Source organism: Caretta caretta, chromosome 10, assembly GCF_965140235.1.
Source record: "Caretta caretta isolate rCarCar2 chromosome 10, rCarCar1.hap1, whole genome shotgun sequence".
Taxonomy (NCBI): Eukaryota; Metazoa; Chordata; order Testudines; family Cheloniidae; genus Caretta; species Caretta caretta.
The window spans coordinates 2,311,711-2,337,521 of NC_134215.1; the positions used below are offsets into that span (position 1 = coordinate 2,311,711).

Consider the following 25,811-nt stretch of genomic DNA (forward strand, 5'->3'; position numbering starts at 1 on the left):
GCAAGCCTATTTAAATCAGAGGTGCTTTGTTCACCATCCACAGTCTCATTCTGTATTGACATAATTTGTGTTTTCAGAACATCACAGGGTTAAAGTTGTTAGAGCAGGATGTGGATATTCACTCCATTGACTGAAAATATCTTCACTTCTGTAGATGTGTGAAGGACTTTACAACCTCAGGACAGTACCAATCCCTGGTGTTCTTGTTAAACAGTTGCTGGAGCCATGCCATCAGGGTATATGGTACACTCTTTCAAATAGGTTTCAGAGCGGTAGCCGTGTTAGTCTGTATCAGCAAAAAGAACAAGGAGTACGTGTGGCACCTTTGAGACTAACAAATTTATTTGGGCATAAGCTTTCGTGGGCTAAAATCCACTTCATCAGATGCACGCAGTGGAAAATATTTGAAGTGGGTTTTAGCCCACAAAGGCTTATGCCCAAATAAATTTGTTAGTCTCTAAGGTGCCTCATTCTTCTTTCAAATAGGTTACAGGTTTGCATATTATCTCGTCCTGCTTGTTTGGTCTTACCATCTGGGCTACTGAATGTACTAAAGGGACATTATCGTATCTTTTGGAAAGAGGTAAGCAGGGTGCATTTGGTGGAAGAAGGTTCCATGAGTCTTATGCAAATCTTGATGAAAGCAATATATGCATTAGGATGGGTTTCAAGGCTTGGACATTCTTCTTGACTTTACTAACCTCTCGTCTCCTAGTGAAGTGCAGAATTCTTTGCTGAACATCTCATCTGCACAAAGACGTTCTTTTAAAAGCGAAGGACTTTAAGAGATTACTTTACTTTCCTGATGTTCTGATATCTTTAATTTCTGGAATGGGATACTAGTACTAGTGAGTGGACTTAAGATCTTTTTTGATGGCTGGGGGAAGGAAAAGAGAGAAGTAGCAAAACAACATGGAGATTAGCAGATTATTCGCATCAGTTTTCTTCAGGTATGATAGCAGCAAGTGACATCTTCAAGTAGCTCTTATGCAGCCAAACTATGGTAGTCTCCAAAGCATGCTCTACGCTACACTGTTTATTGCAATCCATTCTTTGTACTTTATCATCTCATCTACAGATCTCAAAGCACCTTACGAACATTAAACCTCCACCCCTCTGGACATTATTCCTACTTCATACATGAGGAAATGAAACCTTAGGTCACACAAAAGGCATGTGGCACAGATGGGGGTAATTAACTATAGACCCATTCTGACTCTCATACGTGACAATTCCATGAGACTAAAATGCAAAGTGACAAGGAATCCGGTAACGCAGTGACTGTCTGGGTGCAACAGCTCTTGCACTCCTGTTTTGAGAAATGGAAGAAGGATGGCCAAGACAACTGGATTATTCTCTCCTCTCCAGAAAAGTTCCACGGGCCCTTTTATTGACCGTCTGGACAATGAAAGAATCAGGAGGGACCTAGATTTAACATCTCATTCAAAGAATAGCAGCAGCTCATACCCTTAATACAACACTGCTGTGTCACTACTGGGGGAAGAAACCAGGATCTTCTAGCTCAGAGATTACTCAGCCATACTAGTAAGTGCTCAGTATTACAATAAACAAAGCCAGAAAGAGAAGAAGTGTCCACTTAGCTGTAAATAAATATTTTCCACAGGTTGGAATCCTATAAACCACATGAGAAGAAAAATAAATAAGAGTCTGTATAAGACTGTGTTGGAATGTAATACTCACAACATATGTAACCAGTTTCTAACAGTTTGCCTTGAGGGAGAAATTTTTAATAAACTACACGTGAATCTTTCTTTGACATCACAGGCCACAAGACTAGATCAACAGACAATAAACCTATGGAAAAAAATTTTATCTGTAAAAAACTAGTTTTTTTTAAAACCTGGTTAACTGTGCTCATTCTGTTACAAACACAAAACTGAAGAGTATAATCCCCAATATAAGAAATTACTACCCAGATTAAAAAAAAGCCATCCAACAATCCATACTATTTTAGTTTAGATATGCATTTGTATAGTGTTTGACAGCAACATACCCAACAGTTTACCTTCATTTTAAATAGTGCTACCTTCTAGATTCTGTGATGAGTTCAAGGATATAAAATGGAGCAAAGTATCGAGGTTTTCCTCAAGAATTCTTTTAAAAAGGAAAATCACCTTTTTGTAACGGGAATGCTTTACATCATATCCTCTGTAGCGCCACACATCAGTGATCTTAAGAAATACTATAAATTACAGTCAAGTTTAGATGGCTCAGGTGAAACAGTTGTATCATAAATGCTAAATGTCTTTCAAAAAACTAAATGCAGCTACAAAAACCAGCCTAAGAAACACACACACTTATGAAGATGATGATGGCTGAGCGTGGAATACCAAGATGCTTTGGAAATTCCTGGAATTGAGTTATTTCTTTCCAGTCAAGAATACATTACCTTTATCTTACTAACAAAAGATCAGTAAATTTTAACCTAGTTCATTCATTAAAATTGCAAACTTATTCATAGATTCCAGGGTCAGAAGGGACCATTGTGAGCATTTAGTCTGACATTCTGTATAACACAGACCATAGAACTGACTCAAAATTAATTCCTAGGGCAGGTCTTTTCGAAAAAGATTCAATTTTGATTTAAAAATTGTCAGTGATGGAGAAACCACCATGACCCTTGGTAAAATGTTCCAATGGTTAACTGCTGTCACTGTTAAAAATGTATACCTTATACATCCAACATATGAACTCTTTATTATACTGTTGTGAAAGTATTTGAAGGGTAGGTTGCTCAAGCCAACGAGGACGAAGAAGGATCAGAGTAAAGAGTTTATGAAAAAAGAGAAAATACTGATATGAACAGCAGTCATTCTCCTCTCAGATCCCAGAGAAGCAGATCCTGGAAGAGGCCAAGATACTCTGTCAGCAGAGATAATACTTGGGGTTAGAGCCCTGCATGGACACAAATGTATACCCGCACATGCATATATCCACGCAGATATCCATAAATTGGTATCAATGGAACCGCAGCAGCGAAAGGAGCAGAACATGGGGCTGCCGCTCCCAGGAGCCAACACCCTGCGCCAGCAGCTCCTCCGGCATGGCTGTACTGCCCGCAGACCCATTCCCCTCACTTCCATTCAGCTGTCGGTGTCTCCTGTCTGGGGGCGTGCCTGCCGTCCGAACACAAGAGTGCGACGAGGGACAGCTGCCAGTGAGCCTGGTGCCCGCCCAGTGGGCTGGGTGGGGACAGTACAGCCACAATGGAGAAGTTGCCAGCATAGGGTGCTGGCTCCTGGGAGCGGCGGCACCCGTGTTCGGCTCCTTTCACCGCTGCAGTTCTCGGGAGAGCCCTGCGGTACTGATTTATATCCATGGATATAAATCTGTATCTGCGCAAGGCTCTACTTGGGGTACATGAACAAATCTAATCTCTTTAGCAAAACAAACCTTAACATCAGAATAATGGCTTTGATTTTTTTCACCCAGAAATTCCAGGTGATGTCACTGGATCTGAAACAAGAAGCTTATTTTGAGGATGCTATTCAGATTCCTGAATATTGGACATAGCTCTAACGCACAAACTTGTGGCAGTGTCTTTACGTAAAGGGGTTCCCTTTAAAGAGACCTTTCTGATCAAGATGGGGATCTAGAAAAAGGATATTAATATTCACCTAAACTTAAACCTATATTGTTCAAAGGTAGATATGCATCTGTATAGTACAGAAACTGCATTAATCAATAACTAAGATGAGCTGGGAATGATCAGAGATTCAGTTAAAAGGAAGATAGAGCACAGGAGACCATGTTTTAAAGTTAACGCTTAACATGAACAACAGACACTGGAGAATTTCTGAATTTCATCTCTGTCCATTTACCCTAAAATGGATTCTGTGTTGTACCAATTTAATCATTCTAATCTAGTTACTAATAAAATATCTAACCTCACTGAAAATAAGTTACTTCCTCTCTCACCTGACTGTTTTTTGCTGCTGCTGTTCGGCACTTCTCCGTTGGTCACCGGTTGTTTACTTGTGACAGCACTGCCTCCTGACTGGCTGTTGAATACTTTAGGAGTGGATCCCAGGTTTGCAGCTATCACTGGTAACTGCTGACCTCGCTTTAAAAGCTGTTTCTGTTCCTGGTGTCGAAATCGCGGTGGTACTTCACGAGGAGGGTATCGAGGCAAGGTCTGCTGCTGCTGATTGTTGGCTGTGGCCCGCTTGGCATTATTATTAGTGCTGGTTGCTGTGGAAGTGACGTTAGAGGTGACCGGCTGAGGCTGGCTTACACTGGTCTTTGTTTGTTCTGGCACTAACCCACACCAAAAAAAAAAAAAAAAAAGATAAAAGTTGAAGAAAATTAATCACAGGTACAATAGTTTTCAAAACTCGAAAAGAAACAAACATGTTTTGGGTAGGGTATAGATTATGGAATGGCAATATTTGCTCCTGTTAAAGCTGCAACCCAGTTTCCACTATAAGCCTTGCTATATGCACACACTATTTTCTAGAATTGGTATTAAGTCAAGATAGAAGAGAACACAAGGCAAGGCTAGGAACATAGAGAATGAGTGGTTAACACTCGCCTGTCTTGTCAATCCTGACATCCAAAGTCTTCACCCAGTCCATTATCAGTAGAAAGTGATAGCATAAATACCATGCACCATTTGACATGACTGCTTGCTTGCCTCCACGGATGAAATGCCAAGCATTCAGCTTAAATGAAATCAGAATTACCTTTCATAACCTTGACAGCATGGCCATTTTTAGGTGTGATTGAGGCCAAAGAATTTGCAAAGGTTGTGTGTGGGTGTATCCACCACACATGAACTGTGAATAAACAGGTGATTACAGCATTCATGGCTACCTGTTTAGTTGCTCCATCACACCAGTACAAACACAAACAAATTAAATGAAACCCAGAAAGGTACAGGATGGAGTACCTGGTTGGGCCTGGTCTACTAAAGCACACAAATACTCTAAAGGTGTGGAATGCTTTACAGTAATTACGTTTAGAGAGCACGCACAATTTAAAAAAGTTTAAACCAACTCTATTGTTGTCACTGTAACACACTTTTTTCAAGTCCACTATATATAGCAATGATCACACACAATTGTGCACATGTTCAGTTTACTTTTTCTTTGATGAAGTACGTACAGAAGGATATTAGGTTGTGATTTTCAGAACTGACTGGAGAATTTAACCACAAGTGTCCTTGAAATTAATGGGAGCTGCAAGGTTAACTTTGAAAAGCTTAACCTTAAACAATATTATAAAAAATGCTTGCACAACTATTGTCTCAATAGCCAGGTCCTGAAGGTACAATTAAAACTGTAAGGCACTCCTACGGCTAAGTGTGTGATTGTTGGGTGTTTCGGGTCCTATTAAAATTAAGCTTGAGTTACTATAAAGTTTTGTTTATCTTCCTTTAATAGTAACTCTGCACATTAGTATGCTTTTAACATACTCTAGGCTTTTGATTGTAGCAGCATTTCCTAAACCATTTCTTTTTGTGTTTCATTAAACAATTCCCTAGTGTGCTAGAAGCAAGAACAAAATGGTCAAATGAAAAAAAATTACAAAACATGAAAATCAAACAACAACATTCACTTTCAGGTACAAATGCAAGTGAATACAACGGTCTGGTCTTAGAAAAATCTAAGCAAAATCCAGCTCCCTGAAGCTTTGTTTTAAAAAAAAAAATTCCAATATAGGGAATATAACTGTTGCTTTTAACATGATTAGGTAAAAAATACACATCCCTCAAGAAAGGCGCACACAATTCTATGCTCCTTACAAAAATGTGTGTCCTGTGGGATCAAATCTGTTACTCAAGTGTTAACGGAGCACCCACCTGTCTTAGTGCCAAGAATTGCAGTGATCAGTTTTTCAGTCTACGGAAAAAATGACAAAGCCCAAAGAAAGATTTTGTATATAAGGGATATTTGGAGCATGTACGCGATTTCTTCTCCAATGGAGGTCTGACCGTTATAAATCCTTGGTAGAAGTTTCAAGGGCAGAGAGAGGGATACGCTATTTCAGGTGATTACAAACATGTACACCACCACAGTACCATCTTCCACTGCTCTGCTACAGCAGTGATCCAGTTCTACTCTATTTCACAGCTGAATGGAGGGGGACAGAATTAGGTAGAAGAATGGCCATGACATAAGTCAATTTAATGCATAGGAGCCTGGATAGGGAAGATATTCACAAGTAATTAGACAAACCAGTAAGTTGGATAAAATGACTAACACAGTATTAGATTCTGCTGATGTAAGAGTTCTGTTACCTATTTTAGAAAGCTACTGAATTCAGATCCTTAACGACATTTCACCTGCACACATTCAACAGTGTATGAATGACCTATGATCAAATGCATTTAATGTTCAAAAGTACAATTCAATGCCTTCAAAAATTCTGAACATATTTCCAATCTATTCCTTTCTAGCATATTCCTCTTGCTTTGTTCTTTAAATCTTAACATTAATGAAATACAATCTAAAATGATTAGGAGGGGAGGGATAGCTCAGTGGTTTGAGCATTGGCCTGCTAAACCCAGGGTTGTGAGTTCAATCCTTGAGGGGGCCATTTAGGGATCTGGGGCAAACATTGGGGACTGGTCCCGCTTTGAGCAGGGGGTTGGACTAGATGACCTCCTGAGGTCCCTTCCAACTCTGATATTCTATGATGCAATAGAGGAAAAAATTTTATATTCCTCTCTGCACTTCTAAACCAGTAATTTTTCTTACTGGTAAATCTGCATTATAATTAATATAAATTACTTATAATTATGCAGAAAAAAAACTTTTTTTTTTTTAAAAACTTCATACTACTTTAGTCCATTTACTAATGCAACTCATACATTTAAAGAGTTGGTCTTTAATATACCAAACTCCACTTCACCACCCACAAGTCTTCTGTTATTTAACTTTCTAGTAATCTACATTTTATCAATATACCTTTTGATGCAACTGGTCATAATGTCTAATCTTTAAAGTTAAAAAACCGTACTTTAAGCTTGATCTAAAAAAGTCTGTTGACAGCAGTAAATGAAAACAAACACACTACTTCCATACAGTCTACCAGCATTACTCCACCAACAAAGTACTTATAAATAACTGCACTGCTTAGTTTTAATCCATTTTTGGTCACCTGGTATTGTTTGTATGAATTATACTGTCTTTCTATTTACACTGTAAACTCCTTGGTGCAAGGACTGTTTTATTACAGCACATAATGTCTTGTTGGTGCTCAATAAAATGATAATTTTCACTTCACCTAGTATTCCTTCCACAGTAGAATTATTCCTTGCAGATTAAATACAAATCATTTACATATGACATTCCAATGGAAGAGAACTGGAGTTAGAAAAAAATCACTCCAGAGCAGAACGGCAACAAAGCAACATTCATTCCTAACTTTCCTTATTTAAGCCCCTTTAAAGCACAGTAAGTACATCTTAATTAATTGAACTAATTCCTGGTTACTCATTCGTTTGTTAACTATAAAATGATAGAGCATATTAGTAAATGAGATCCCTTTTAGTAAAATAAACTCCAAATAGCTACAGTATGAACAGTACTTTTTCTAAACAAATCAAAAATTACATACAGATAACACAAGAAATATATTTACTTGGTAGATAAAAGCAGTAACAGAATGATTCATTCTTTGTGTAAAGATTGACAAATTCAATAAAATGCAACCAATGTTCAGGTAAAACATTTTTAGTTTGAGCCATGTTTTCTCTACTGTCTACAGTCAAATATGCTTTAAGATGCAACTTAAAGTTTCAGTTATTTTCAACTTAATCAAATGTATTATTGACGTCTTCAGGCCCTATACAACCATTTATCTTAACTAAGTGACGGGCGGTGGGGGGAGGAGAGGGAAGAAATCACACAATTTGTTAATTCTTTCCAATTGTATTTTATAATCAGCAACTTCTCAGAAGATTAAACTAGCTCTGTTGCTAATATCTCACTTTAACTAACCTTTTATTGCTCCAATACGACTATTATAAATTCCAATACCCCTTAAATCCCAGAAATGTGTTATAATCTATTTCTCTAATTTAACACTTAAAAAACAGTGATAAAATATTGTTTAGCACATCAGTATTTTGCTCTACATCACCCTAAAGTCAACTTTGTTAATGGACTTACACTGTATTACTCCTAATTTTCTTGACAAGCAGCAGCAAAATTACAAAATAATATAAGGACAGACATTTTCATAAACAAACCTGCTGAAAACCCACAAAGCAGTGGAAGCTGAAGTTACAGTCAGCACGACCGTGACAGAAACAACAGTTTACAGAGAGATTCCAAAGAAAGACGCTTCCAACTTGTGTTGCTTTCCCACTCTGCAGATTTCATTAGAAAATGGAGGAGAAGCATGGTGTCATTTTACTGCTACAAGAGTACTGCTTGCCAACTCCTCCTGGAGTAGGGGCCCAGTGACAAACCCCCCCTCCCCAATAAAAAAATGGCAGCTGTTTGAACTTTAATGCAGATGGAGAACAGTTTCACTCAAACAAAATCAGTTTACATAGATCAAATCAACGACTAAAGCACACAAAGAGCAGCACCAAACTGTCATTTAAGTGTTCTTTTCTTATTACTGCTTAAGCTGACCACTTAAAAATGTACGGTAATACACTTTCCTTGCATGTCATGCCCCAAAGAGTTGTCAGTTCTGGAATGCTGAAGGGCAAACAGAGGAAGTCTGGCTTTCAAGCTGACACACGTAAGATGTAATGCTAGAATTTTCGTTGTGGAAAAATGGCCGCAGCTGTAAGCTCAGCTAGCTGATCTGGAAAATATCTAACTGTTTGCCAATTCATTAACCCCTGCAGATCCGTAGAAAGGTAAATTATAAGGCATTTATATAGGTAGTTTTAACAGCAAGTATTCATAGCTCAGTTCAATTTTTTCTTTTTTCTACTTATAAGCTTTAAAAGCTAATATAACAGTTTTCCATTAAGGTAAAGCAGTAATATAAGTGGAAAACAAAACTTCTGAGAGCATGGACAGTTTTGTTTCACAGAGAACAGATGAATGAGAAGTTTCAAAGGTAGGAAATATGAGTAAAGGAATTCAATTCCATATCCAGTTATTTTTAAAGGCACTTTCTATTTCAGTGGTGATCCAGAGTTTATCCTAGTCTGCAACAAAAGCAGTAGTTTTATGCCTACTCCCTCCACAAAACAGGGAAATTTAGAGAAAAAGTTGAAAAAAAATCTGAACTGATGATCTAACTTTTGTTATTTTGCAAAGCACTAGAAGACTCAACAGCACGAGTGACAGCAGGAATATCAGCCTTAATCCAATCGCATAGTTTGTAAAACTATTTCACTGAAATATTATCTAGGTATCTTGAAATACAATATGTAAAGGAAATGTTTCACATTACAAAGCACTGTCCTGCACACACGTACATTTGTATTTACAGTGACAGCATCTTGTTTGCTGAAGAGTCTAGGAAGCTGGTATTTTGTGACAAAATTCAAGCTAAATACTCATTGTATAACGTTTGGTTTAGCATAGGGGTTCTCAAACTCGGGGTCGGACCCCTAAGGAGGTCGCGAGGTTATTACATGGGGGGGGTCACGAGCTGTCAACCTCCACCTCAAACCCCACTTTGCCTCCAGCATTCATAATGGTGTTAAATATATAAAAAAGTGTTTTTAATTTATAAGGGGGGGGTCGCACTCAAAGGCTTGCTATGTGAAAGGGGTCACTACTAAAGAAGTTTGAGAGCCACTGGTTTAGCATATAGCGTACGATGCCATTTTCTTTGCATAGCTGAAGTGGGGTTTGAGAGATTTCTTTTGAATGGGATATTCATGATGAATGGGGAGGTTTGTTTACCTTGAATAGCATTACAAGTAAAATGCAATAAAAGCTATTATACCAGGCTATTGTGTAAGTTAGAGTAGACCACCACCACGTTTGACAGTTCAATAGCACATTTAATTGGAAAAAAGATCTCAAAGCACTTTCCAAACCTTACATTTTATTTATATTAGAGTACCTACAGGGTCCCAATCGAGATGAGGGACTCTCTCGGCTAGGCGCTGTACACATACATAGTGTCCTCCTCTGAGGGACTTAGGAATTATTGAATGGCTGAATACATTTAAACCTAAACAGCTGGTAAAATGTTTAACTTAAAAACCAGCCGCATACAAAATACAACTTTTTATGTCAATGCTAGTGTATCAAACAACCTAGATGGAGCTACTATAAGGTGGGTGCATAACTGGTTGGAAAACCGTTCCCAGAGAGTTGTTATCAATGATTCAAAGTCAACCTGGAAAGGCATATGAAAGGCATATCCTGCAGGGATCTGTTCTGGGGCTGGCTCTCATCGATATTTTCAATGATTTAGATAATAAGAAAGTACACTTATAAAGTTTACAGATGATACCAAGCTGGGAGGGGTTGCAAGTGCTTTGGAGGATAGCATTAAAATTCAAACTGATATGGACAAACTGGAGAAATGGTCTGAAGAAAACAGGATGAAATTCAGTGAGGATAAATACAAAAATACTCCACTTAGGAAGGAACAAATCAGTTGCACATATACAAAATGGGGAATGATTGCCTATGAAGGAGTACTTCAGAAAGGGATCTGGGGGGTCATCGTGGATCACAAGCTAAGTATGAGTAGACAGTGTAACACTGTTGCAAAAAACAATCATTTTGGGATGTATTAGCTGGAGTGTTGTAAACAAGTCATGAGAAGTAATTCTTCCGCTCTACTCCACGCAGATTAGGCCTCAACTGGAGTACTGTGTCCAGTACTGGGCACCACATTTCAGGAAAGATGTGGACAAACTGGAGAAAGTCCAGAGAAGAGCAACAGAAATGATTAAAGATCTAGAAAACAAGACCTATGAGGGAAGATTGAAAAAATTGGGTTTGTTTAGTCTAGAGAAGAGAAGACTGAGAGGAGACATAACAGTTTTCAAGTACATAAAAGGTTGTTACAAGGAGGAGGGAGAAAAATTGTTCTTCTTAATCTCTGAGGATAGGACAAGAAGCAATGGGCTTAAATTGCAGTAAGGACGGTTTAGGCTGGACATTAGGAAACACTTCCTGTCAGGGTGGTTAAGGACCAGAAGAAATTGCCTAGGGAGGTTGTGGAATCTCCATCACTGGGGAGTTTTAAGAACAGGTTAGACAAACACTTGTCGGGGATGGTCTAGATCAGGGGTCTCAAAGTCCCAGCCACTGGTAATCTGCAGCCCAAGAACCTCCCCACTGCGGCCCGCGGAGAAGAGATGCATGTAGCCATGCTGCTGGCAATGTTTGCTGCAAGCGCTGCCCCCCGCAGCTCCCATTGGCTGTGGGAGAGGTACAGAGATACCATCACACAATATAAACGTTTTCTTTCTGAACACCATCTTCGGTGACATTATTGGCCTGGTGGGAGGATTTGAGAACCGGCACTGGTCCCCAAGGTAAATTGAGTTTGAGACCCCTGGTCTAGATAGTACTTAGTTCTGCCATAAGTGCAGGGGACTGGACGAGATGACCTCTCAAGGCCCCCTCCAGTCCTACGATTCTGTCTGCCATCTTCATTAAGTGTTCAGTCCTGAACCCACTGAAGTCAATGGCAAAACTCCCACTGCCTAACGAGTTCAAGATCAAGCCTTAAGAGCCAGATTCTGTAGGCAATGGTACTGGATGCACAAGATGGCTGCAGATCCAGGATTTAAGGAAGTTAGTCTCCTAATGTAGGTTCATAACTCCAATTAATGGAAAGGACAGTGCATTAAGACCCCCATCACACACAATGTAGAAGTTCTTTTTGCCTCAAAGCAGTGAAACGTAAAGGTACTTTTATTCCTTTGATTTCTGTCACCAGTTTTCATATATTTCTAATAGATCATTAAAAAATACTTCCTACCCACACAACCTTTAGTGTATTAGGAGCCTATTATGCTACAGAATTTAGCTTTTCTGTGCAAGTTGTCAACTCAATTAATCCACTGCAAATTGAGGAAACTAGATATAAACTCATCTTAAAGTAACAGGTAATTACTACTGCATACACTAGACAGCAGGATGAGAAAGCACCTTTATATGCAGAATTCACCACCTGATCTTGAGCTATTAGGACTAGCTAACACACTTCACTGTTAAAAAATTTCTAGTAATTTGTCTCAAGGCTTAATATTTAACGAAACAGTGTTTCTAAAGATAAAGGATTTAGCAAATGTTAGCCCCCTGCATAAATATACAACAAACACAACCTGAATTAGAATGAAAAAGGAAGTTAAGTAGATAAGTATTTTCTTTATCTTAAAAATATAGCAAGTACTTGAAAGGAATCAAAATACATAATACAAATATTCAAATTAATCACAATACTCCCAGTTTGTTTTTGAGCTAAGTTAGAGCTCATGGACATGGGAATCCGAGCCCGTTACACCAAGATGAAACTGCTGGATGTGTCATTTCAATGATAGATGGGCAATTACTGTGCCTATTACTCTGATGTCCAATTGCACTAACAGCACATTTGGAAGAACTGCCTCAAACAGATTAACTACATCCCATGACCTACAACACGGCTGGATTGGTAGGAGGATGCAATTTTTTTGGCATTTTTTTTTAAATGAAAGGAAAAGAGGACGAGAAAAATAAAGGAGAGGAAGATAAAGTAGAACACTGCTTGTATGTACAGTGCTGTATAAATAATTAAGAAAAGGCGAGTAAGAGTGAAGGAATATACCAAACTATTAATTTTCCATTACCTTTTCTGTTTTTTTTTTTTAACTGCTAAATATACCATTGGCACTCTATGTTTTCCCAGACCCTAACTTTTAAGGCTGAGTCAAAATGTTTCAGACCTCCCCATCCCTTTTAACTCAAACACAAATTAAAACACCTACTCAAACACTACAAAATATAAATAGCTTTAAAGTAACTTACCTTTGATTTTTTGTTCAATGGCCTACAACAAAAAAGAAACCGTGTTAATAATTTGTACAGATTGTTCTTTTCTGATATTTTGCCTGCATCTGTATAGTCTCACAATAGACTCCTGCCTTTTCTTTTAACATGTTTTGGTACATCTAAAGTGGACAGTTGAAGATCATCTCCCCTCTTCCACCAGCCCTCACTTTATGGCTGCAAAGCTGTTTAAAAACATTATACTAACACAAGACCAAATGGATCACACATTCATTTCTAATCCAACCCAGTTTAGACTGCGTTCCTTTAAAAATGGGTTAAAATTATCAGCATTTATTCGCATGGCAAAAGTCATAGGAGGTAGAACAATTTTTAATTTAGCTAATGAAAACTGAACAGATTAAACAATCCCAAATCATAACAAACAGAAAAACTCAGAAAGGAGAGAGTGTGTGCGTGCGTGCGCACGCACGCAGAACAAATCTAAAATCTTCACTTTTCAAGAGCCTGCGGAAGTTTGACAAGCTACCTTTAGAGTTACCTGTGAGAAAGGGCCAAGATAAAAGGTTTACGTTGATAAATTGTATCATGAGATAACCCAATGTTTCTCTCTTGCTGCTGTATTGAAGCGCCCCCATATGTGCAGGTCTAATTACACAAGAGAAGACGGTACCTAAGGTGCTCTCAAAAGCACAAAGTAAATAGTGGTTTCCCCCCTTCCACCCCGAGCTCTGACTTACAAGTAACACAGATGACTACTGTAACAGAGAGCAAAATATTTTCAAAGCAGAATTGAGGTTTAACTTCACAGTATCCCTTTCATGTGTGTTCATAAAATGTTGTGTTACAATAAATGTTCTGCAGTATAAAATATTCATTAAAATTAATTATGACTTAGTAATATGAGATCTTACCACAGTGCTCTGCAATGAAATCCTTGAGAAGTGGTCAAGTTTGACAGATTTGATCATTATTGTGTTTAAATATTAGCACAGTAAGAAACAGTGAGAGCTGATTATACTGAAAAGTTAATAATGCCCTTTACTATCATGGCCACCCATCTGTTAAAGAAATCAGCAGTTCACAGTATTAGCAAATTCTGTACTTCATATTAATTTTTTTCCCCCAACAACTGATAAAAGCAAGGAAGTGTACGCTGTCAAATCTGGAGGAGAAATTTATTTTGATGGCTAAGGAAGTTTTATAGTAATTTTGAACTGCTGAGTTTTGTATGTACAATTATTGTTCTGTGCCTAGAGCTCAGCATGCTTGTATGGATATAAAGTGTAATAAAACAGTAGAGCTCCCATATAAGGTGCTCCACGGCAGCATGAAACAGACCCTTTCCCCTTCTGAAGCCAAGTAACATCCTCACTGTAATAACTCTTCCTCTTCTGTCTTTTCCTACTCCTTTCCTCTGAATCCATTAAAGAAAAACAACCCCCCCCCACATACAATTCATGTATCAATCAAAGCTGTGTCTTTTCTCCCCTCCATCACATTCATTTGCTTGTGTATTACCACCTCCTGCCCTACCCTTTGTCAGTATGCATCTTTAGATTGCAAGCTCCTCTGTGTGTATGGATTGTCTTTTTCCCATGTTTGTACAGTTCTCAACACGGCGGGATCTGAAGCCTGGTTTTATTGGATCTGAAGCCCGGTTGGAGATTTTAGGTACTACCATGATATAATATTTTTACTTCTACCAAGTTGGAAAGTGCTCTCTCCCACCTCACTTAAGTTAGGACAACCATCACAGCCACCAGGGCCCAGTCACTGAAATTAGGGAAAAAGACTTCCTTGAATACATCCCCAAACCCTGCCATTCCCACCAAAACTTCTACCTGAATGGAGACATCACAAAATTGTCCCATTAACAGGGATACTATAACAAGAACTTCTCCACACTGAACAAACAGCTCATTATACATGTCAGGAAACTTGTTGTTACCCAATATTAAAATCTTTCTACATGTCTTCCACTCCATAATGTTATATCAACTTAGCCTAGCCCTCCAACCCCAAAACACCTCACTTGAAGACCTGAGGACTTCATACAGACGTTACCATTTATTATACTCCGGCAAAAACAGACTGACTGGGCAATAGTGTATTCGGACAGTACTGTTCTGTAAAAATACTACCATTTCCAGCTGGATGATTTACAAATCTTAGGAGATCATATAGGCCTGAGGCTGGATTTTATCACTGCCACAGCTCTGCTGAATGAGCTTCAAGTTGATCTTTAACTGACAATTCCAGCAGTGGCTCAGGAATAGGAAAACAAAGGAGGCAAATTTTTGCATCTCTATAGGTAGTGCATTGGACTCAACTGTCCATAATGATCGGGTGCAAAGGCTACCAACTGACTCTAAATCAGCCCTATTTAGGGGAGTTAAAAAGCCAAAACTTTTTTTTAAGTTAGCTCACACATTTTAATTAAGTCATGTTTAAAAACATGTCGGCACCTAGGACAGACAAGGTTTTACTTTTTTTTTTTTAAAAAATGCTAGCTAGGGAGCCTAAAGCAGATCATAACCAGCCAACATTTTTAAAGGTGTCAAGCCCTGTCTGTACAGGATGTGCTGGCAAGTTGTTAGACACCACTTAATTGAAATGCGTTTGCTTAACTCGTTTTTAAAAACTGCTTTTTCCTAGTCTAGAGAGCCAGAGCTTCTCCAGGGCCACAAACAAGCTAGTTACATTCTACTGCTCTCCCTACAGAGAAACTACTTACATTTCTGAAGAATCAAGCCTAAACACTTAGCATTCTGTTGCTTCTACAGTGAAAGCAGGGGAAATCTTTTGGCTTCTTAAGGACAGTCAGCATGTCCACATGGAGAAAGGAACTAGTTTAGACAGAATTTCAGTAAAGTTCAGTTACAAGGCTGTGTATGTTCAGCATTTCTTTAAAACACTTAAAAAAAATTCTTTCTGGTGCATAGTTTGTCATGGAATGAGTCAAGCTTTCTGCTGGAGACTAAAAAAACCCCAACCAAGCACATTTTGGGGCAAGGATTCCAGCAATGGTAACAGGCAGGTCTACACTAGAAGCGTTACATCAGCACAGCTGTACCGATGTAGTTGTGCTGCTGGTGAAGACGTTCTGTGCTGACGGGAGAGTGCGCTCCTGTCAGCATAATTACTCCACTTCCACGAGAGACTGAAGCTATGCCAGAGGGAGAGCCATCTCCAGCCAACATAGCGCCGGTGTGGACAGCGCTTAGCTCACTGTACTTGCATCACTCGGGGGGTGGGAGGGGGTGTCTTTTCACACCCCTGAGCAACCCAAATTAGATTGGCTTAAGCAGGAATATAGACCTGCCCTTATATTAATATGCAGTGTTCAGCATTGACGTCTATGAAGCACCATCTCAGAAAAAAGTGAAGCCAAAAATCCCATGAGCAAAGACAATCTCCTTTCCAGTTAAGGGCATTGCTGAAAGATTTTGAACCCTAACAGAAAACGATTTATGCATTTGTAATTGAGCACTAGTGATGGAGTTGTACACTACTGAAGTCCTTATGCAGTTTGTTGTCACTGCTATGAAGATTACAGAGGGTCTCATTCTGAGTTATAAGCAAATACCCCATTTCTTCTAAGGAGTGTTCCAGGAAAAGAGGACCGGATTGGGGTGGGGGGGAGATAACAGAACTAGGTGTGTACTTAGTTTATGTAAATGAGATAAACCCCATTATTTTGACAAGAGATCTGGGTTGCAGAATTGACTAGCCATTTTTCTGTGTATGAACTGATCATTTAACATTAATCAGCAGGATCAAGAAAAAAATTGAGAACTAGGCTTATTTTAGATGTCTCCTTAAAGGAACTGGAAGTCTGAAATGGAGATATGTTCTTAACCAGATTTACAGGCTCCTTTCAACCAGGGCATCTACAATGTTAAATACCAATGACTGACGGATACTGTTTTAGCATTACCAAAAAGTAATTTTGTATTTTTCTTTTAAAATATCTCAGGAATAATTTTTAGTATTTATTCAATGCTCTTATATCTTCAAAGCACTTTACCATAATTAGTCTTAAACCCCACTCCCTGCTGCCAGTGTTTTAATTTTATCCATCTTTGATAAAGCATATGTGATGAAGAGTCACACTCATCACAGAAGGCTAATCAGATGCATTAAAATAAGGCTAACAGCTAAAAACAACTATCTTTAAAAACATTTTATACTATGTCAGTCTTCACATTGTGTATTCATGGGCTTGCATCCAGAAATGTCCCTATCAACTGAAGATCTGTGAGCTAAATGGATATCTAAACAAGAAATTTAGCTTTGAAGAAACTATGCCTGCAAATTCAGTAAAAATGTTCAGTAAAACAGTTACTTGATGATTACCTTGTGCTTTGGAAGTGCTATGATTAGATTTAAAAAAAATAGGCTTATCTTTAACAGCTGTACTACAAAAAGCAAAATTAGTCTGAGAAAAAAAACAAAGCCAAATCCTTTAAAAAAAAAAAAAACTTAAATGATCCACATACCTTTTTTTGAGCAGCTTCCTTCTTTTTCTTGTCTTCTTTTCTCTTTTTCCTTTCTTCCATCAACTGTTCTTCCTCGTCTTGCACTAAATCCCTGAACCACACAGTTTGTAATTAACTCTCCCAAAATGCATTCAGTAGACATTTCTATTCCTTCATTTATACTCTTTTTAGAAGTGATCTTAAAGAGATATGGGAATTTTATCCCTAATTTGTTGACTGCATAAAATTTCTAAAGGGATCAGTTAGTCTAAATCAAGATAATATATACTATCACTCTACATCACAAGTGGGAAACGGTTTTATTATGGTGTGTGTTTTAATAGGCCTATTTTCAATATGCAACATCCAGGAGCAGAGATCCTTCCTCTACATCCCTGAAATTGAAACCACCACCACCAAAAACCATGTGCAGTACCATTCTATATATATATATATATATATATATATATATATACATACACACACACACACATACATACATACACATACATACACACACACACCTTTCTACCAAAGGACATAATTAAGGCTTATTCTTTTTAGTTTACTTTAATTCACAAGTCAGTGTTAGTTCTAAAGGGTTGGTATGATTCCAATACTATTTCATCTTTACCTTCTGCTGCAAATTAGCTCTGAAATTGAACTTTTTACATGTCAAATTTGCCCCATCTTCTTTCAGACATAACCAGCTTCCGCAGACAAATGTTAAAATAGCAGCATAGTTTAATAGAGTTGGAGCCAGGAAATTCTTACATAAATTTCAATTCATCCTTACATACTTTATGCAACACAATGTTCACTACCAATGCAGCTGTGCAGCCTTATGATGTATTCTATTCTCACTTTCTAAGCAGTTTTAAAAGCACTCCATTCGTGCAGTTAGAATGGAATTTAGTCCTTTGAACAAGAACGGGAACATATGAATAGAAAGGAAAGCTGAAATCGAAGAGCAGTGAAGATGCAAGTACTCCTACAGACTATGCAGCAAGAAATGGTAAGATAGTAACAAAGACGAACAATAAGGTTTAAGTAAACTGCAGGCTAAAGGAAGTTTATCAAGGTAATAAAAAAAGTAAGAGTGGCCATATTGGGTCAAGTTCGTGGCTCATCTAGCCCAGTATCTAGTCTCTGACAGTGCCAGATGCTTCAGAGGGAATGAACAGAACAGGGAAATTTCAAGCGATCCATCCCCTGATGTCCAGTCCCAGCTTCTGGCAGTTGGAGGTTTAGGGACACCTGGAGCATGGGGTTGTCTCCCTGACCATCTTGGCTAATCGCCACAGATGGACCTATTCACCATGAACTTATCTAATTCTTTTTTGAACCTGTTATGTTTTTCGCCTTAACATCCCCTGACAAGGAGTTCCACAGGCTGACTGTGGTTGTGCGAGGAAGTACTTCCTTATGTTTGTTTTAAACCTGCTGCCTATTAATTTCATTGGGTGACCCCTGGTTCTTGTGTTATGAGGAGTAAATAACACTTCCCTATTCACTTTCTCCATACCATTCATGATTTTATAGATCGCCATCTTATCCCCTCTTAGTCATCACTTTTCTAGCTGAACAGTCCCAAGTCTTTTTAACTTCTTCTTGCATGGAAGCTGTTCTAACCTCCTCATCATTTTCGTTGCCTCTGTCTGTACCTTTTCCAACTCTAATATATCTTTTTTGTGATGTGACATCCAGAACTGTATGCAATATTCAAGGTGTGTGTTTACCATGGATTTAAATAGTGGCATTAGGATATTTTCTGTTTTATATATATATATATCCCAGGCCTAATGATTCCGAACATTATTAGCTTTTTTGCTTGCCACTGCACACTGAGCAGTTGTTTTCAGAGAACTATTCATGATGACTCTAAGAGATCTTGAGTGGTAACAGCTAATTTAGAACACATTTTGTATATATAATTGGGATTATTTTTTCCAGTGTTCATTACTTCAAACTTAACGCTGAATTTCATCTGCAATTTTGTTGCCCAGTCACCCAGTTCTGAGAGACCCCTTTGTGACTCTTTGTAGTCAGCTCTGTACTTAATTATCTTGAGTAATTTTGTATCATCTGCAAACTTTGCCACCTCGCTCTTCACCCCCTTTTCCAGATCATCTATGAATTTGTTAAACAGCACAGGTCCCAGTAGAGGGTCTTGGGGGACCCCATTATCTATCTCTTTCCATTGAGAAGAGAGTTTGAAGAGATGGTCTAGAGCAGACTACAAAGTTAGGTCAACATAAGTCACCTTGGGTCAACCTGTGCATGTGTCTACATGTCTACACTCAAATTTGTCTACAGCCAACTTAAGCACCCTGTTACAGCAACACAGTAATACAACCTTCCCAAATGGTGCAGAGATATGGTTGACCTATACCTCCTCTCTGGTGGCAGTTTTCCCCCTTTGCCTCACAGATATTATACAGGACACCACAGGCAGCTATAACCATATATCTCTCACTGAAATTCAATCTAGTGAGTAAACACCGCCAGCATCCCTTCCATCTACCAAAAGCACATTCAACTGTCATTCTGCACTTGCAGAGCCAGTAGTTTAATCTTTTCTTGGTGCTGTCAAGGTGGCCAGTGTACCGCTTCATAAGCCAGGGGAACAAGAGGTAAGCTCAGTCCTCCGGAATCACCATTTGCATTTCAATATTCACCAGTCAGGAAAAAATGTCCCAGCTTGCAGCTTTCCGAAAAGTCCTGTATTCTTAAGATGCAGGTGGCATGTACCTTCCCTGATCAGCCCACACCGATATTGGGGAAGTGTCCCCATGGATTCACCAATGTTTTCATAACCATAGAAGAGAAGCCCTTTCTGCTGATGTACTCAATGGTAAGGTGGGCTAGAGCCAAAAAGGGATGTGCAAACCGTCTATTGCCCCATTGCAGTTTGGGAACCCCATTATTGCAAACACATGTGCTATGTCCTGAACATTGTCCAGAATCAAAGTCCTGCATAGCAAGAGGTGATTAATGGACATACACACTTGCACAACAATGGCCCCCACTATGGATTTTCCACTTCCAAAATGATTTCACACCGACAGTAGCAATCCGGCATCGCAAGCTTGCACAACGTGATAGCCACCCACCTCCCCACTGTCAACACAGCTCTCATTGTGGTGCTGCTGCACTAGAGGGTTGGGATGAGCTCAGCACAACAGATCCAGGAATGAGGCCTTTCAAACCCAGAAGTTCTGCAGCCATTGCTCAACATCTCAAACCCACATTACGATGTGATTCCACCAGTCAGTGGTCATTTTTCGCTCCAAGAAGCGGCGCTCGACCATCTGCAGCTGCTCTGTGAATGTCGGCAACAACCCTGAATTGTTTGTCTCTATGCCTCTCAGCAAACTGTCCTCAAAGAAATTGTCATGTTCCCCTGTGGTTCCGGTACTTCCTATGGGTCAACAAATACAGGAGAATCACGCATCCTGTATTTGTAACATTCACAAGAATAGCGTGGAGCTCTGAGGGCTCCATGCTTCTGTCAAGAAGAGGGACAGGGAAAAGTGCTCCACAGGTTTGTGGGAGTTAAAAAAAAAAAAGACATGGAAAATTATGGGCTATGGATGGCATCATGGGATGGAGAAAGCTGCATGCTGGGAACCTGATACCGAGCTCCAGAGATCCATGGGTGAGTCATTTCTATCCCACAACACACTGCAAGAAGTTCTCAAAAGGCACTGAAGTTTGTAGTGTAGACTGAAGTGATTATGTGGCTGGAATGAAGAGGAGTTGCAGAGAACCACAAGTGGCAGAAGGACAAGACCGCAGGAGTAGGCAGAAGAGAAAGTGAATATAAGTTAAGGGTGCAGCAAGTCCAGGATAGTCTAGAGTGTTCTTGAGAATATGAGTTAGATATCCCTGACAATAGTAATTTGCTTTTCTTCAGCAGTAGTACTGTAATCAAGATGGCTCACATTACACACAAAAAAACTAAGAGAACTTTGAAAGGCACAAGATAAACCTAACAATAAAAAGGAAACAGCAGCAGCTACTAAGGACTCACCTGCAGGTAAGGAACATGTTCACTTGCCCCAGGAGAGATTTAGTGGGGGGCTTTATTAGAACTAACTACTTCAAAATTCTATAGTCCAATAAAAAAAACTTTTATATTAGGGAAGTTTAGAAAGCCCACTCACAAGACACTCCACTGCCACTTTAATGTCTGAAAATGCTTCCACTGGCTTGCGTTCTCATCCCAGTAATACTTCCTAGATTGGCAGGTGAGGCAAGATTACAAGTAAGTTTGAAAGTTTTCTTCTGGTCATCTTGCAGAGGCAGTGTTGTCTAGACCACCACACACAATTGAAAGTTTGTTCCCTTGCCTTGGGCAAGACATTCACCCTCTGCCTTAATTTTCTCTGGGGTGCTGCAAGTAGGTTAATGTTTGTATAGTACTTTGAATGGGGCTTTAAATATCCACTAGCCTACTTACTACTGGTAAGTAGGCAGTTTCCCAGAGTGGGAGAAGGTACCTAATACATTAATTTCTGCAGAATTCAAGCTTTCTAAAATGAGGTCCTTAATCCTTAGATTGCCTACAGATTCAGGAGAACAATACTGCAACACATTTGGAATGTTAACTGCTCTACCTTCTTTGCCACTCCTAAAATTGTCAAGCAGCAGCAGCAGTTAAATTGACAAGAGGTGGCCAGGGTCGCTATACAGAATTCTGTGGGCAATGAAACGGATTAGAACCCATGTTAGTTCCACTCTCCTACTGCTTTGAAAAACAAAAGAACAGCCATACGAGGTCAGACCAAAGGTCCATCTAGCCCAGTACCCTCTCTTCCAACAGTGGCCAACGCCAGGTGCTTCAGCTGGAATGAACAGAACAGGGAATCAAGTGATCCATCCCGTTGCCCATTCCCAGCTTCTGGCAAACAGAGGCTAGAGACACCACCCTTGCCCATCCTGACTAATAGCCATTGAGGGACCTATCCTCCATGAATTTATCTAGTTCTTTTTTGAACCCTGTTATGGTCTTGGCCTTCACAACATCCTCTGGCAAAGAGTTCCACAGGCTGACTATGCATTGTGTGAAGAACTACTTCCTTTGGTTGTTTTAAACCTGCTGCCTATGAATTTCATTTGCTGACCTCTAGTTCTTGTGTTATGAGGAGTAAATAATTTCCTTATTTACTTTCTACACACCGGTCATGATTTTATAGACCTCTATCATTTCCCCCCATAGTCATCTCTTTTTCAAGCTGAAAAGTTCCAGTCTTATTAATCTCTCCTCTTATGGAAGCTGCTCCATATCCCTAATCATTTTTGTTGCCTTTTTCTGAATCTTTTCCATGAGCAGCAGCTGATGCACTGGAGCTGCTGGATCTGTACATGGCTATTGGCTCTTCCCCATCTTTTATATCATCTTCTTGCTAGTGTGTCTACAAATTTTTCAAGTCCAACCTTTGAATGTGTAAAGCTGTGTAGGTACTAACCATGCTATTCATTTAGGACGGAGAGTTAAATAGACTTGAGTCAAATAGCTATTTTAATTCTTAATTGGTTTTTTGGGGTGTAGAGAGCATGAAGGGGTAAGGGAAAAGAAGGTACTTTTATTGCAGGTTTACTGATTAGCTAATGCTACTTTGCTAAAATTAATCCTATTTCTCTCATTTGTAGACTCAAAATTCAGCTTCACTCACCACAAGACATTATGGTCTATTTAAAAGCACTGACGGGAAAAAACATGGCTTTTTAGGGAAGATGTGCACTTTCCCACCTAGATGATTTCAACATTGTGAAGCCAAAGTCTGCTTGGCTGCTATTATTACAAAAGTTTTTCTTTGGCAGCAAAGTTACATACAATTAGGCTTGGCAAGGTAGTCAATTGACCAACCAAATAAAGTGCTCAAATAAATTGGTTAGTCTCTAAGGTGCCACAAGTACTCCTTTTCTTTTTGCGAATACAGACTAACACGGCTGTTACTCTGAAACCAAATAAAGTCAATTGACCTCCAATTTGGCCATGGTCAAATATTCCCGCAAAAATGCCTTGATGTAGGTGGAGACCTACATTTTTGATTGCATCATGGTGCCAAGTGTTAGCAAGCCTACTTAAATGCCTTGACCGCTTACTTTACTACATACTGTCACAGGTTGGGAAAAAGGTGAACTAATTGAAAAATGAGCACCTTGATTGGCTGGAATTCTCTAGAACAAACATTCTAAGTTTGTATGTATATCTTTATTTGTATACAAGGCCATCAATGCACACTGCAGTTTACAAAGCACATTAAAATGATGACAAAGGTACAAATGAAGTCAATAAAAATAATGAAAAGCAAAATGCTTGAAGAGCTGGCCAGCTGCCTACCGAGCATAAGTGCATTTTAAAATGACTTTTATAGTTGCTATGTGTTTGTTTTATTTCATTTTTCTTTTGTAACTGTTCAGTCTTGAATAATATTCACATTGAAATGCCAACTTAACATTGCTAAAAAAAGTAATTATTCTTTCTTTTTTTAGAACTCCATTTCATTGTGTTTCACATTTCTGGGAGTTAAAATAACTCAGTTAAGTAACTTGTTTTTTGTAATTAGGTATAAATATCTAAAGCTAAGTCTATTGGACACCATAAAGTCTTACTCCTTTTTGTTACTACTGTTACTATTCTAATAAATTAGTGCTTTAAAATATTAACCACTTTTGACATATTTGAGAAATGTTTGACCAGCAAATTGACCAAGTGTTTTTGGATCGCTCAAATTTCCAACCCTATATACAATTATGAAACTGGAGTTTCCAACAGCAAAACAAGATTTTTTTAAACTTAAATAAAAGGTAACACTACTTACTGCATTTTTAGTATGCAAATACAGAAGAGGGAGAAACAGGAAAATCACATACCAAACAAATTCCTATGAAAACTACTGATAAGTCTAATTTGCACACTTAGAAACACAGAGAGCCAGCTTCCATGTTGCATCACAGTGGAAACAGGGCTTAAAGTGGAGGCAGATTTCAGTGTCTTTATGGGGAAGAGCCACATATGCCTTTAACTCAGTTCTGCTGCTGAGAACATGCAGTTTCAGCTGTCATGGCAATTTTACATCGATATACTTTCTAGCTTTCCAACAGACAGAACAAGGTCTCCTATTCAGACTGTCTGTTATTTTAGGCAGTGCCCAAATAAGTAATACTAAAAAGCAGACTCTCTTTGTGGGTACACTCTACTTGAAGGAGAGCAATTATGTTCAAGCACCCTGCAGAAAGTTCCAGCTGTTTTGAGAAGGCCAAGATCACCATTATTGCTGCTCATTTGAGTTCCATCTCTCAACATCTTGCTGAAGAATCTCATGGTTGAGGCAGAAGGCCAACTTGACCTTTAAAGTGACTCTCCTCCAACATGGAACAATGCCACAACAATGATCTTTAAACTTCACTGCTTGTAAGCACGTGGCATGACAGTACATTTCCACAGCATTGAAAAAGAAAGGAAAGTTCCCAAACTTCAGAGTACATATAAGACAGGACATATAAGAACCCAAATCCCTATTAACTTTGTCCTAAATACAATATAATTGGTCTTATTATGGGCTGACAAACATTTTCCTCAAATGTATTTTTTGCTTTTTAAACTATTAGTTTAACAACTGATCTATTAACTCTAGATGGTAAAAATATCATCTTGCCCAGATTAGAACAGAGAAGAACCAAAGCAGAAGTAATGTAATTTCAAACCTAAAAAGTGTACCATATTTTATATATATATATATATATATATATATATATATATATAAAATAATTTCCCCTCCTTTCCCATTCTTTTTAATTTGTCTCCATAGAACAGAAGTTCTTTGGAGCAGGAATTGTGTACCTCTGTGTATAGCTCCAAGCACAACCGGGATCATGTTATGACCAGACCACTTCTGTAATATGAGAATTAATAAATAAAAACTACTAGAAGACAAACGGCTTTCTTTTCAATGCTGAATGTGCCACCACTATGGACACCTTCAAGTTGCTTCATTAGAATCTTCTCTCCTTTTGCATCAAGCTTAAGATCTTGTCCTTGTTTTCAAGGTCCCCCACACTTCTTATTCCTTCTGTCATAGTACCTTCCTAAATTTGAAACAGCATTATTTTCTTGTGCACCAATCTTCTGCCTCTCTATCACTTTTAGGGTGCCTGTTGCAAGTACTTGTCAGCCATGTGGTGTGTTACACATGTACTATTGCTCACAATGTCAAAATGTTCTAGCAGACACAGGGCTCTAGAGTGCTTTGGCAAAGTATGGGCGAATAGTTCTGGAGTTTTTCCCCACATGGAAGTACAAAGCAGTAAAGCAGTACAAAATCTTCTCTCTTAAAAATACTGATCACGGGCCAGGAAATCTTGCTGTCAGTCAAGATTTTCGAGAGACAGAGTGAGTGTTCGCAAAAAGAAAAAGGAGTACTTG

General features: G+C 38.8%; 1 protein-coding gene across 20 annotated transcripts in view; it reads right to left on the minus strand.

Annotated features, from left to right (window-relative positions):
• TNRC6A (trinucleotide repeat containing adaptor 6A) overlaps window positions 1-25,811 on the minus strand; it is a 189,630-nt gene that overhangs the window by 32,212 nt on the left and 131,607 nt on the right. For all 20 annotated transcript variants that reach the window (XM_048865728.2, XM_048865727.2, XM_048865726.2 and 17 more), the window contains 3 exons: window positions 17,399-17,489; window positions 12,915-12,936; window positions 3,940-4,278 (listed from right to left, as the gene is read on the minus strand). In XM_048865728.2, coding sequence (XP_048721685.1) covers window positions 3,940-4,278; window positions 12,915-12,936; window positions 17,399-17,489 — 452 coding nt within the window. The remainder of the gene's footprint in view (window positions 1-3,939; window positions 4,279-12,914; window positions 12,937-17,398; window positions 17,490-25,811) is intronic.